Source organism: Halichoerus grypus, chromosome 7, assembly GCF_964656455.1.
Source record: "Halichoerus grypus chromosome 7, mHalGry1.hap1.1, whole genome shotgun sequence".
In the NCBI taxonomy this organism is placed as follows: Eukaryota; Metazoa; Chordata; class Mammalia; order Carnivora; family Phocidae; genus Halichoerus; species Halichoerus grypus.
This window is the reverse complement of record NC_135718.1, coordinates 103,227,822-103,241,031: the sequence shown is the minus strand read 5'-3', so window position 1 is coordinate 103,241,031 and position 13,210 is coordinate 103,227,822. Positions and strand designations below refer to the sequence as shown.

At 40.8% G+C, this 13,210-nt stretch overlaps 1 protein-coding gene and 1 pseudogene across 1 annotated transcript in view; both read left to right on the top strand.

The window, feature by feature from the left end:
- SLC9C2 (solute carrier family 9 member C2 (putative)) overlaps window positions 1-13,210 on the top strand; it is a 99,077-nt gene that overhangs the window by 80,949 nt on the left and 4,918 nt on the right. Inside the window, exons 22-23 of the mRNA XM_036103932.2 lie at window positions 3,320-3,487; window positions 5,012-5,143. Coding sequence (XP_035959825.2) covers window positions 3,320-3,487; window positions 5,012-5,143 — 300 coding nt within the window. The remainder of the gene's footprint in view (window positions 1-3,319; window positions 3,488-5,011; window positions 5,144-13,210) is intronic.
- LOC118543156 (translationally-controlled tumor protein-like) lies at window positions 6,746-7,348 on the top strand (annotated as a pseudogene).

Genomic DNA, 13,210 nt, shown 5'->3' with positions numbered 1-13,210 from the left:
ATAATCATTACTTATTTCTTGCGGCAATCCTAGGAGGAAGTGGTCTTTTCCATGATGTTCAGATAAGGAACCCAGTACTTGGAGTTGTTGAGAGTCAAGAATGAGGGGATGGACCACAACGTCAGATCCTTACAGAGATCATATAGAATGAGGATTGAAAATACAAGCTTTACCTCACCAATAGGAGGCTTTTGGTGACCAGAGAGAGAAAGATGTTAGTAGAGTGAGGGGAACAAGAATCCTTTAGAATCTGAATGCTAGTAGCTGAATACATGGGTGAGCCCCAGCTTATGGCCCAAATAATTCCCAGGCCCTTAATGATGCTTACAAGTGACAAACCCTTATTATAATGCACATAATATCTTTGGCTTTCTAGTTGTGGAAGGGATATTTCAGACCTTAAAAATATCCAATTGATCATGGAAATAAACTATTTTGATAAATATATTATAATACACACGTGTAGCACTTATTAAATTTCTGGCACTTTTCATTCATTCACTCATTCACTCAACAAATATTTACTTCATTACTACCTTGCAGCAGGCACTGTTCATTCTAGGCATGAGGAATTGACAAAACAGACAAAAATCCCTGTCTTCTTACAGTTCACTTTCTAGTAGAGGCATGGAAGGAGATGGGACAATGAGCAAAATAAGTAAGTTAAATACACAGTATGTTAGAAGTGATTGACAGCTGAAGAACTTAGTTGTAATTTTTTAAAGGGTGGTCAAAATGGCAATATATTATGACATTTAATCCTTATAACAGCCTTATTTTTCGCATGGGAAAACTGGTGCACAGAGAAATTAATTCACTTGTCTCCCAAGGGCACACAGTAAGAGGTCAAGAACTTTGAACCCATGGAATTGGCCTCGGTATCCATGTCCTTAGCCATTATTCTATGCTGCTTCCAGTAGAATCCTTGTACTATGCTCCCATTCGAATCATAACAAAGGTACACTGTTACCATATTTATTAGATATGTCAAATAGAACATTTAAAAGCTGCAACATACATTTTCCTTTGGGGAATTTTCCTGCAATGACTGGCCTAATTAAGTCTTCTTAAAGAGTAAGTACAACAATATTTGGGCTGAAGATGTTATGTTAGTGTTCAGTTGATGCCATAGCAACTCAGCATGCATTTCGTGGCTTAGATTATCCCACAGTTCTTAGTTCAGTAGTCCTGTGGGCTTAGCTGCTTTCTCTGCCTGAGTCTCACAAGGCCAATATCAAAGGGTCAGCAGGGCAGTGTTCCCTTCTGGAAACTCCGAGGGCAGAATCCATTTCCAGATTCTTTGAGGTCGTAGTAGAATCCAGTTCCTTACGGCTCTAGGACAGACGTCCCTGCTTCTTTGCAGTCTGTCAGCTGGGACCCACTTCCAGCACCCAAGCTGCTCCTCCATCCTTGCAGGCAGGCACTCATCTCAGAGCCGAAGTACATGAAGTACCGTCAATCGCTCTCTTGATGCTGCGTCTCTCTCATGGGCTCTACTTCCTTTTCTACTTTTGAGGGCTCTTGTGATTGATTGCATTGGCCCACCAGGATAATCCAGAATCGGCTCTTTAAAGTCTGCTGATTAGTGACCTTCACTCCATCTGCAAAGTCCCTTCACAGCGGTACCTAGATTAATGTTTGATTGAATTACAGAAGAGACAGGAATCTTGGAAGGACTTCTTTAAATTCTGCCTCTAGATGTTATCTTCTTTTCTTCATTTGTAAAAAGCAGAGACATTCTTCATTGCCCAAAGAGTCTTTGAACTGCATTCAAAATTAAATTAGAAAAATGTCAAAGCCCTTTGGAAGCATGACTGCCTCTAAATATCTGAATGGTAATCACTGGCAGGGGGGCAGTTTCATAGCCAACTTCTTCAGTGACCCTTTGTTTCCTGTTTCTTGTGTCCTGAACAATAGCCTTCCTCTTTGATGTTCACAGCTACACTTTCTGAAAAATTCTGATTTTCAGAATTTTGGCTGATTCCTGCAGCTTCCTCCTGAAATCTGATCGCTTTCTTATTTCCCCATCCATGCCTATCCATTCTTTTCCTGAAGTGACTCAGTCATCCTGTAGTCACCCTAAAAACTTTTTCTGTTAATGGCCCATGGAAATTATTATTATTTTTAAAATAATCTCTACCACCAACATGGGGCTCAAACTCAGGACCCCAAGATCAAGAGTCACACGCTCTATGTACTGAGCCAGCCAGGCGCCCCCCCATGGGAATTATTCTTAAGCATTTTAAAGGGCAACAAGATTGATGGAAATCATGGCTTGGTTTGGAGGCATCTGATTTCTGCATCCATGTAATCAAAGGTCTTCTTCCACCCGAGGTACTAGCTCATTATGATAAGAATTTCTAATGATGAGGGAACAGAAGGCAAGTTTAAGACAAAGCAGAAGCTGACACCCCACAACCCCCCACCATGGGATATATGTGACATTCCTCATGCACTCCTGGCTGCCCTAAAGCTAAGAAAAGGAAAAACAAATAGTTAACTTCTAGAGATCATAATCCTACAAGACATGAGTCTCCCTCAGTTTACAAATGTCTTAGCAATCTACAAGAACAAAGCATTTCTATCAATAACCTAGCTTCCAGAAGGAAATGTAGATACAATTAAAAGTCCTTATAACCTGCAGCTCATTGACAGATACTTGAAGTGGGCAGAGTGTAATGTTCCTCCAGGAAGCTCCTAATTAATGTTACGGTTAATCACAATGCCTTGCTAGAGGGAAAAACAACATTAACTTGATAATGGCAAGGCCTCTGGTAATCCTGTGAGTCTTCTTTAACATATGAAAATCCTTTTGAAACTTCCCTTTTCCTTACCTCCCTCCAACCCCATAGTATATAATCAGCCACCTTGTTCTGCCCAAGGGTCCTGTCCCTGTGTTTTAATAAACCACCATTTTGCACCAAAGATGTCTCAAGAACTCCTTCTTGGTCGTGGGCTCTGGACCTCACCCCCACCTAACCTCACCTATATTCCAAAACCCCATCTAATGGACTCAGAGTGGATGGTTGCATTAGTTGCAGACTGCAATCAGTACTTTTGGTGGGATTTTTACAGAAGGAGGGTATAAGTAAGTAGAAAGTTGTAAGTGGGGCATCTGTAAAGATAAAGATTGGAAACAATCCTTCCCTTGGTGAATTGAAATCTGAAAGGAACTGATTTTTTTGGAAGCCTTAATACCTTTTTCACACCTGAAAGCGTTCATAAAGAATCTTTTCCTTCCATTGTTAATAATTGCAGGAAACAGTGGGAGCTCCTATGATTTGGTCAAGGATTTTCAATTTTGTATTTCCCTTTGCAGTTGCATAGTTCACCTCCTACCTTCGGAATAGACATTAGCCTAAGGTCTGATAGAGGGTCCCAAACCATGTTTACAGAATACTGTACCAGTGGGGACATAATTGGAGAGCTGAGCTGTCTGCTTAAGCGTGAAATTGAATATACCGCCATCTGTGAAACTATTTTACAGGTAAGAAACTGGTTCTGTCTGTATTGTGAGCTATTAATTAATTCTTCCTGAAGTAAATAAGGAATGCCAGCATCTTTTCTTCCTTTGGGTTCTGATATCTTATGCAGTCGCCCACCCAGCTATTGTGAAGTAGAGTAGACTAGCTGAGAAAAGATTTAGTGTTTCACATCCTGGCTGTGGGACCTGGAGTGAGCTATTTTAACCTCTTTGTGTCTTAGTGTCTTTGTTTATTAAAAGAGAATATCTAACTTTTGACGTTATGAAGATTAGGAAAATATCTAAGGGAAGTGCCTGGCACGTATCGGCACTCAATGAAAGACCACTGTTATGAGAGCAATGTTTTTAACAAATACTTGTTTTTAAACTCCCTGTCTCCCATTTTTCATTGGCTTAAGTAAGAAGTTATCTATTCAACAAATAAATGGCCTGATATTCCACTACATGTGGGGGATTCAAACAGAAATGAGCCAGAGTTGCTGCTTATAAGGAATTCTCCAGCTTTTGGGACTGTTACATGCAATAGAGCAGGGTCCAGAGTCTTAGGGGTGTGTGGGACACAAGGCAATGTTGCTTTGTCAGTTTCATACTATTTCATTTCTGGAAGAGGACAGGAGGCACAATTTAGTCACACGGCTGAACTGAAGTCATTGAAGTTCATGTAGCTTGAATTCTGAAGGAGCAGTCTTCCTTATTCAGGGAAGTTGACTTCTGGAAACAAACACTGTGAATCAGCCTGTGGCTGGCATGCAGGGGTGCAAGAGCACCTGGCTCTGGGGCTCCCCAACAGACCAGGTTTGGCCACTTACCGCTGACAAGATCCAATGGCAGAGACACCAGTGGTGGAAAGGAATTTGTTTCAGTGAGGTGAACACTGGGAAGACAGCAGACTAGAAGCTCAAAGACTCTTCAACGTGCTGAAAATACTTCCAGGTTTAGGAAGTAAGGAAAATGTGGGACAAAGGTGGGTACATGCAGGGGGGCAGTAAAGGTCAAATTGATCACTGTCTTGGAGTCGCTGGCAGGGTCTTGCTGGCTCAGGGCAGTCATTACTGCTTGCAGGGAGAGTTTCCTTCCCATCCGGGGGTGCTTTGCCCTCAGGGTCTTCTGCCTGAGCCAAGAGACAAGCTGGAAAGAAAAACCCAACTGGAAAGTTTGAGGTCAAAATGGAGGCAGCTGAAGTCCTCTTCTGAGCCTACTTTGCCTACTTCGCCTACTGTGGCAGTAAAAATAGATATGTTTATGTGGCTTAGTTTGTGAATCTTAGGCTCATGAGCTATATCCTTTATCATAGCTATTGACTGGTATAAATTTTCCTGGGTATTGCTAAGTGTACACTTTAATTGAACTGTAAATTTTATTAAAACAATTTCTCCATAATGCAATGCTTTTAAATGGCAGAGTATCAGAATTGTACTAGATTTGATAGTACTAGGGGAAGATTAAATCTTACAGGCACCTTGTTTTCTGATGGCCGTGTAATTTAGTTCTGAATCAAGTTTGCTGCTTGGTACCTTGTGGTTTTAGGCCTGCTTTATCTCCCTGGAGGATTTATATGAAGGTTTTGATGTCTTCTGGCCATCCTTGGAATATAAAATATGGCTAAAGCTTGCGCTCAGTATTGCCTATCAGTATTTTGAATCAAGTCTCACTGATGAGGTAAGTTAAATGATTCAAGTATGAATGAATTTTTATTTACTTTTTATAAAATGCATTTCATATTTTTGAGACAGAAAAAGGAAGGCTGTGTCGGACCTTCTAAAATGAGATTCTATGGGCACCTGGCTTGCTCAGTCGGAAGAGCATGTGACTCTTGATCTTGGGGTTGTAGGTTCAAGCCCCATGTTGGGTGTAGAGATTACTTAAATAGATAAAATAAAAAAAAAATAAAATGAGATTCTAGAATTTTAACCACTCTTGTCCTGACTTCCTGCAGATCTTTAATCCTCTTGTCACAGCTAATTTTCCCAAGCTACCTGCAGTCATACCTTTAAAAAAAGGAGTAGATTCAGCAAATATTAAATAAGTAGATTCCCAGGAACCAAATTAGCATTAATCAGAATGAGTTAATGAAGTTTGGTGTTTATTCATTGTTTTTTGTGTGTGTGTCTGGGCTTTGGAATTTCTTTTTTAAAGATTTTATTTATTTATTTGAGAGAGAGCACGAGCAGTGGGGAGGAGCAGAGGGAGAGGGAGGGAGAAGCAGGCTCCCTGCTGAGCAGGGATCCCAATGCAGGGCTTGATCCCAGGACCTCGAGATCATGATCTGAGCAGAAGGCAGTTGCTTAACCAACTGAGCCAACCGGGTGCCCCCCAGAGCTTTGGCATTTTTTTTTTTTAAAGATTTTATTTATTTATTTGACAGAGAGAGACACAGAGAGAGAGGGAACACAAGCAGGGGGAGTGGGAGAGGGAGAAGCAGGCTTCCTGCTGAGCAGGGAGCCTGATGTGGGGCTCTATCCCAGGACCCTGGGATCATGACCTGAGCTGAAGGCAGATGCTTAAAGACTGAGCCACCCGGGTGCCCTTGGGGCTTTAGCATTTTTTAAGAAGCCCCCGGGGTGTTTCTAATGTGTATCCAGTGATGAGGACCACTGCTCTAAATTCTGTCAATAGGGAATACAAGAAGAATAGCAGGTTTCTGGAGGAAATAATGATCCCTTTTCACTAATATGCAGATACATAATGACTTCTGCTTTCAAGCTCAAAATCCCCAGCATTATGAGGCAATCTGCCTAGGCCCAGGTAGATGCCAATTGAGTTTCTTCTTGGGGCTGAGTTCCTGTTGGCTTTTCCCATGACCACAGTGAGTACTGATTGGGGCGGTGTTTATTATAGTCTACTCTCCCTATGTTAATATAAATCTCCTGCCTTTTCAAAATCTTTATTGGGGTGACTGAGACTCTTTCATGAACTTTTTCTCTAACAAGTAGTAGCTCAAGTCTGTTCTTGGTTGGCATAATTTACAATCCATATTTATATCCTATTTAATAATTATTTGAGTCCCTATTATAAGTTAGGAACTGGGGAAGTGACAGACCTGGAGTTCAACAATATTCATTGCATTGAGAGACTGGATATGAATGTTGGGTTAAAAAATTAGCATGTCTCAAGAGAATGAGAAGACAAGTCACAGAGTGGGAGAATATATTTGCAAAAGACACATCTGATAAAGGACTGTTATTCAAAATATACAAAGAACACTTAAAACTCAACAATAGGAAAACAAACTACCCAATTAAAAAATGGGCCAGGTTTCTGCTCCCTTCCCCCACCCCGCAAGTGCCCCTCCAGCTGCACCAAGCTCTCTCAGAGCTCCTGGCTCCTGCTAAGCTAGTGCCCCCGATGTCTCTCTCCAGCCATCATCATGATCATCTACCAGGACCTCATCAGCCATGATGAGATGTTCTCCAACATCTACAAAATCCAGGAGATCAGGCATGGGCTGTCCTTGGGGGTGGAGGGGATGATGGTCAGTAGGACAGAGGGGAACACTGATGACTCACTCATTGGTGGAAATGCCACCGGTGAAAGCTGGGAGGGCGGCGGTACCAAAATCACAGTCATTACTGATGTTGATATTGTCCTGAACCATCACTTGCAGGAAACTTCACAAAAGAAGTCTAAAGAGGTACATCAAAGATTGCCTGAAATCAATCAAAGGCAAACGTGAAAAACAGAGGCCAGGAAGAGTAAATCCTTTTATGACAGGGGCTACAGAACAAATCAAGCACATCCTTGTTAGTTTCAAAAATGACCAGTTCTTTATTGACCAGATGGATTCTGGACTGGAATTTGCTGGACTACTGTGAGGATGGATATATGATTTTCTTTAAGGATGGTTCAGAAATGGAAAAATGTTAATGAATTTGGCTATTATTTTAGATGTATCACCTGTTGTCATAACTGGCTACTGCTCTTCATCCACATAGCACCAGGACTTAGACAAATAGGACTGATGTCATCTTGAGCTCCTCATTTATTTTGACGTGATTTATTTGGAGCAGAGACATTGTTTTTAAGAAAAAAAAAAAAAAACAGGGGCCCCTGGGTGGCTCAGTTTAAGCATCTGCCTTCGGCTCAGGTCAGGATCCCAGGGTCCTGGGATCGAGCCCTGCATTGGGCTCCCTGCTTGGCGGGAAGCCTGCTTCTCCTTCTCCCACTCCCCCTGCTTGTGTTCCCTCTCTTGCTGTGTCTCTCTCTGTCAAATAAATAAATAAATAAAATCTTTAAAAAAAAAAAGAAAAACAAAACATGTCATGTAGGTTGTCTAAAAATAAAATGCTTTTAAACTAAAAAAAAAAAAAAGGGTGGCGAAGCAGGGGTTGGAACCCTTACTGGGACAGTGTGGTCTCAGGACCCTCGGGGTCACACAAAGACCAGGGGTGCCTGAGTGTGGCAGAGCTCCCAGGTAAGGGAGCGGGGAAGCCGGCTGCAGAGACAGAGCTGAGGCGCGGGCTCTCAGCTCGGGGTTGCCATAAACCGTGATCCGCGGCACAGTCGGGCCACTGCTCCTCCAGCAGGGACCCAACAAGCGGCAGATCCGGGGAGACTCCCCTTCCTCCCCCGGGAGGAGCGGCGCGGGAGCGCACCGCAGGGATCTGCTGGGTTTGGAGACTCCACACGGGGTTGGGTGCCAGAGATAGAAACGCTCGGTCACAGGCCGGGTGAGCACGAAGTGCGGCCGGAGCCCGGGGAGACGGGAGTGACTGACGTTTTTCTCTGGGGGCTCACTGAGGAATAGGGCCCCAAGTTCTCAGCTCCTCGGGGCGGATATTGGGAGGCTGCCATTTACACTCTCATCATCCTAAGCTGTAGGGAAAGCTTGCAGGGAACAAAAGCTCCTGAGAGGAAACCCGAGCAGATTACTTAGCCCGGACCGGCAAGGGCGGGGCAATTCAGTCTCCGGCAAAGACATTTGGGAACCATGGCAACAGGCCCCTCCCCCAGAAGATCAGCGAGAACAGCCAGCCAAGACCCAAGTTTACCGATCAATGAGAACGGCAGAACTCCAGCGCTAGGGGAATACTGCACATAGAATCCATGGCTTTTTTCCCATGATTCTTTAGTCTTTCAAAGTTAACTTTTTTTAAACTGTCTTTTTTAAAAAATTTTTCTTTTTCCCCTTTCAACCAACATCTTATCAATCCCTTTTTTAAAAAATCTTTTTTATTTTTCATTTTTAGAGTCATATTCTATCCCTTCATAGTAGTTAACCTTATTTTTGGTATATATATATATATATATATATATATATATATATATATATATAAGTTGTTCTCTCTTTAAAACTTTGGGATACAGTTTCTTCTAATAGACCAAAATATACCCTAAATCTCTAGTGTATGGCTTTGTTCTAGTCTCCTGCCTGATCACATTCTCTCCTTTTTTTTTTTTTAAATCCTCTTCTTTCTTTTTTCAACCAACTTCTTATCATCAATTCCTTTTATAAAACCTTTTATAATTTTCATCTTTACAATCATATTCCATCCTTTCATCACATTTACCCTTATTTTTGTATATATATATAAGCTTTTCTTTCTTTAAAATTTTGGGAGGCCCTTTCTTCTAACAGACCAAAATACACCCAAAATCTAGTGTGTGGCACTGATCTATGCACCAGCCTGATCATATTTGATAATATTCTGTTTTTCTGTTTGTTTCTTTGTTTGTTTTATCTTTTTCTTTTTCTTTCTTTCTTTTTTCTCTTTCTTTCCCTTTCTTTCCCCCCAGTTTCAGGTCTCTTCTGATTTGTTTAGTGTATATTTTTCTGGGATTGTTGTTACCTTGTTAGCATTTTGTTCTCTCATTCATCTATTCTCCTCTGGACAAAATGACAAGATGGAAAAAATCACCTCAAAAAAAAGAACAAGAGGTAGTACCGATTGCCAGGGACCTAATCAATACGGACATTAGTAAGATATCGGAACTACAGTTCAGAATGACGATTTTAAAGATACTAGCTGGGCTTGAAAAAAGCATGGAAGATATTAGAGAAACCCTTTCTGGGGAAATAAAAGAACTAAAATCTAACCAAGTTGAAATCAAAAAGGCTATTAATGAGGTGCAATCAAAAATGGAGGCTCTAACTGCTAGGATAAATGAGGCAGAAGAAAGAATCAGTGATATAGAAGACCAAATGATGGAAAATAAAGAAGCTGAGAAAAAGAGAGATAAACAACTACTGGATCACGAGGGCAGAATTCGAGAGATAAGTGATACCATAAGACAAAACAATATTAGAATAATTGGGATCCCAGAAGAAGAGGAAAGAGAGAGAGGGGCAGAAGGTATATTGGAGCAAATTATAGCAGAGAACTTCCCTAATTTGGGGAAGGAAACAGGCATCAAAACCCAAGAGGCACAGAAAAGCCCCCTCAAAGTCAATAAAAATAGGTCAACACCCCAACATCTAATAGTAAAACTTACGAGTCTCAGAGACAAAGAGAAAATCCTGAAAGCAGCTTGGGAGAAAAGATATGTAACCTACAATGGTAGAAACATTAGACTGGCAACAGACCTATCCACAGAGACCTGGCAGGCCAGAAAGGACTGGCATGATATATTCAGAGCACCAAATAAGAAAAATATGCAGCCAAGAATACTGTATCCAGCTAGGCTGTCATTGAAAATAGAGGGAGATAAAAAGCTTCCAGGACAAACAAAAACGAAAGGAATTTGCAAACACGGAACCAGCCCTACAAAAAATATTGAAAGGGGTCCTCTAAGCAAAGAGAGAGCCTAAAAGTTACATAGACCAGAAAGGAACAGAGACAATATACAATAATAGTCACCTTACAGGCAATACAATGGCACTAAATTCCTATCTTTCAATAGTTACCCTGAATGTAAATGGGCTAAATGCCCCAATCAAAAGACACAGGCTATCAGATTGGATAAAAAAACAAGACCCATTGATATGCTGTCTGCAAGAGACTCATTTTTTTTCTTTCTTTTTTTAAAAATTTTTAATTGTTATGTTAATCACCATATTAATATTACATCATTAGTTTTTGATGTAGTGTTCCATGATTCATTTTTTGTGTGTAACACCCCGTGCTCCACGCAGAATGTGCCCTCTTTAATACCCATCACCAGGCTAACCCATCCTCCCACCCCCCTCTGCTCTAGAACCCTCAGTTTGTTTTTCAGAGTCCATTGTGCAAGAGACTCATTTTAGACCCAAAGACACCCCCAGATTAAAATTGAGGGGGTGGAAAACCATTTACCATGCTAATGGATACCAAAAGAAAGCTGGGGTGGCAATCCTTAGATCAGACAAATTAGATTTTAAACCAAAGACTATAATAAGAGATGAGGAAGGACACTATCCTACTTAAAGGGTCTATCCAACAAGAAGATCTAACAATTGTAAATATCTATGCCCCTAACATGGGAGCAGCCAATTAATAACAAAAGCAAAGAAACACATTGACAACAATACAATAATAGTGGGGGACTTGAACACCCCCCTCACTGAAATGGACAGATCATCTAAGCAAAAAATCAACAAGGAAATAAAGACTTTAAATGACACACTGCACCAAATGGACTCATAGATATATTCAGAACATTCCATCCCAAACCAACAAAATACACATTCCTCTCTAGTGCCCAAGGAACATTCTCCAGAATCGATCACATCCTAGGTCACAAATCAGGTCTCAACTGGTACCAAAAGATTGGGATCATTCTCTGCATATTTTCAGACCACAATGCTTTGAAACTAGAACTCAATCACAAGAGGAAAGTTGGAAAGAACTCAAATACATGGAGGCTAAAGGGCATCCTACTAAAGAATGAATGGGTCAACCAGGAAATTAAAGAAGAATTTAAAAAAATTCATGGAAACCAGTGAAAATGAAAACACAACTGTTCAAAATCTTTGGGATGCAGCAAAGGCGGTCCTAAGAGGAAAGTATATAGCAATACAAGCCTTTCTCAAGAAACAAGAAAGGTCTCAAGTACACAACCTAACCCTACACCTAAAGGAGCTGGAGAGAGAAGAGCAAATAAAGCCTAAACCCAGCAGGAGAAGAGAAATAATAAAAATCAGAGCAGAAATCAATGAAATAGAAACCAAAAGAACAGTAGAACAGATCAACGAAACTAGGAGCTGGTTCTTTGAAAGAATTGACAAGATTGATAAACCCCTGGCCAGACTTATCAAAAAGAAAAGAGAAATGACCCAAATCAACAAAATCATGAATGAAAGAGGAGAGATCACAACCAACACCAAAGAAATGCAAACAATTATAGGAACATATTATGAGCAACTCTATGCCAGCAAATTAGATAACCTGGAAGAAACGGATGTACTCCTAGAGATGTATCAACTACTAAAACTGAACCAGGAAAAAAAAAAAAGAAAAAAAAAAAAAAACAACGGAACCAGGAAGAAATAGAAAACCTGAACAGACATATAACCACTAAGGAAATTGAAGCAGTCATCAAAAATCTCCCAAAAAACAAAAGCCCAGGGCCAGATGGCTTCCCAGGGGAATTCTACCAAACATTTAAAGAAGAATTAAATTCTTCTGAAACTGTTCCAAAAAATAGAAATGGAAGGAAAACTTCCAAACTCGTTTTAAAAGGCCACCATTACCTTGATCCCCAAACCAGACAAAGACCCCATCAAAAAGGAGAATTACACACCAATATCCTTGATGAACACGGATGCAAAAGTTCTCACCAAAATACTAGCCAATAGGATCCAACAGTACATTAAAAGGATTATTCACCACGACCAAGTGGGATTTATCCCTGGGCTGCATTGGTTCAACATCTGCAAATCAATCAATGTGATACAATACATTAATAAAAGAAAGAACAAGAACCATATGATCCTCTCAATAGATGCAGAAAAAGCATTTGACAAAGTACAGCAACTTTCTTGATCAAAACTCTTCAGAGTATAGGGATAGAGGGTACATACCTCAATATCATAAAAGCCATCTATGAAAAACCCACAGCGAATATCATTCTCAATGGGGGAAAACCTGAGAGCTTTCCCCCTAAGGTCAGGAACATGGCAGGGATGTCCACTATCACCACTGCTATTCAACATAGTATTAGAAGTCCTAGGGATGACTGGGTGGCTCAGTTGGTTAAGCGGCTGCCTTCAGCCCAGGTCATGATCCCAGGGTCCTGGGATCGAGTCCCACATCGGGCTCCTTGCTCAGCAGGGAGCCTGCTTCTCCCTCTCTCTCCCTCTGCTTGTGCTCTCTCTGTCAAATAAATAAAAATCTTAAAAAAAAAAAAAAAGTCCTAGCCACAGCAATCAGACAACAAAAAGAAATAAAAGGCATCCAAATTGGCAAAGAAGAAGTCAAACTCTCACTCTTTGCAGATGATATGATACTTTATGTGGAAAATCCAAAAGACTCCACCCCAAAACTGCTAGATCTCATACAGGAATTCAGTTAAGTGGCAGGATATAAAATCAATGCACAGAAATCAGTGGCATTCCTATACACCAACAACAAGACAGAAGAAAAAGAAATTAAGGGGTCGATCCCATTTACAATTGCACCCAAAACTGTAAGATACCTAGGAATAAATCTAAACAAAGAGGCAAAGAATCTGGACTCAGAAAACTATAAAATACTCATGAAAGAAGTTGAGGAAGACACAAAGAAATGGAAAAACATTCCATGCTCATGGATTGGAAGAACAAATATTGTGAAGATGTCTATGCTACCTAGAGCAATCTACACATTTAATGCA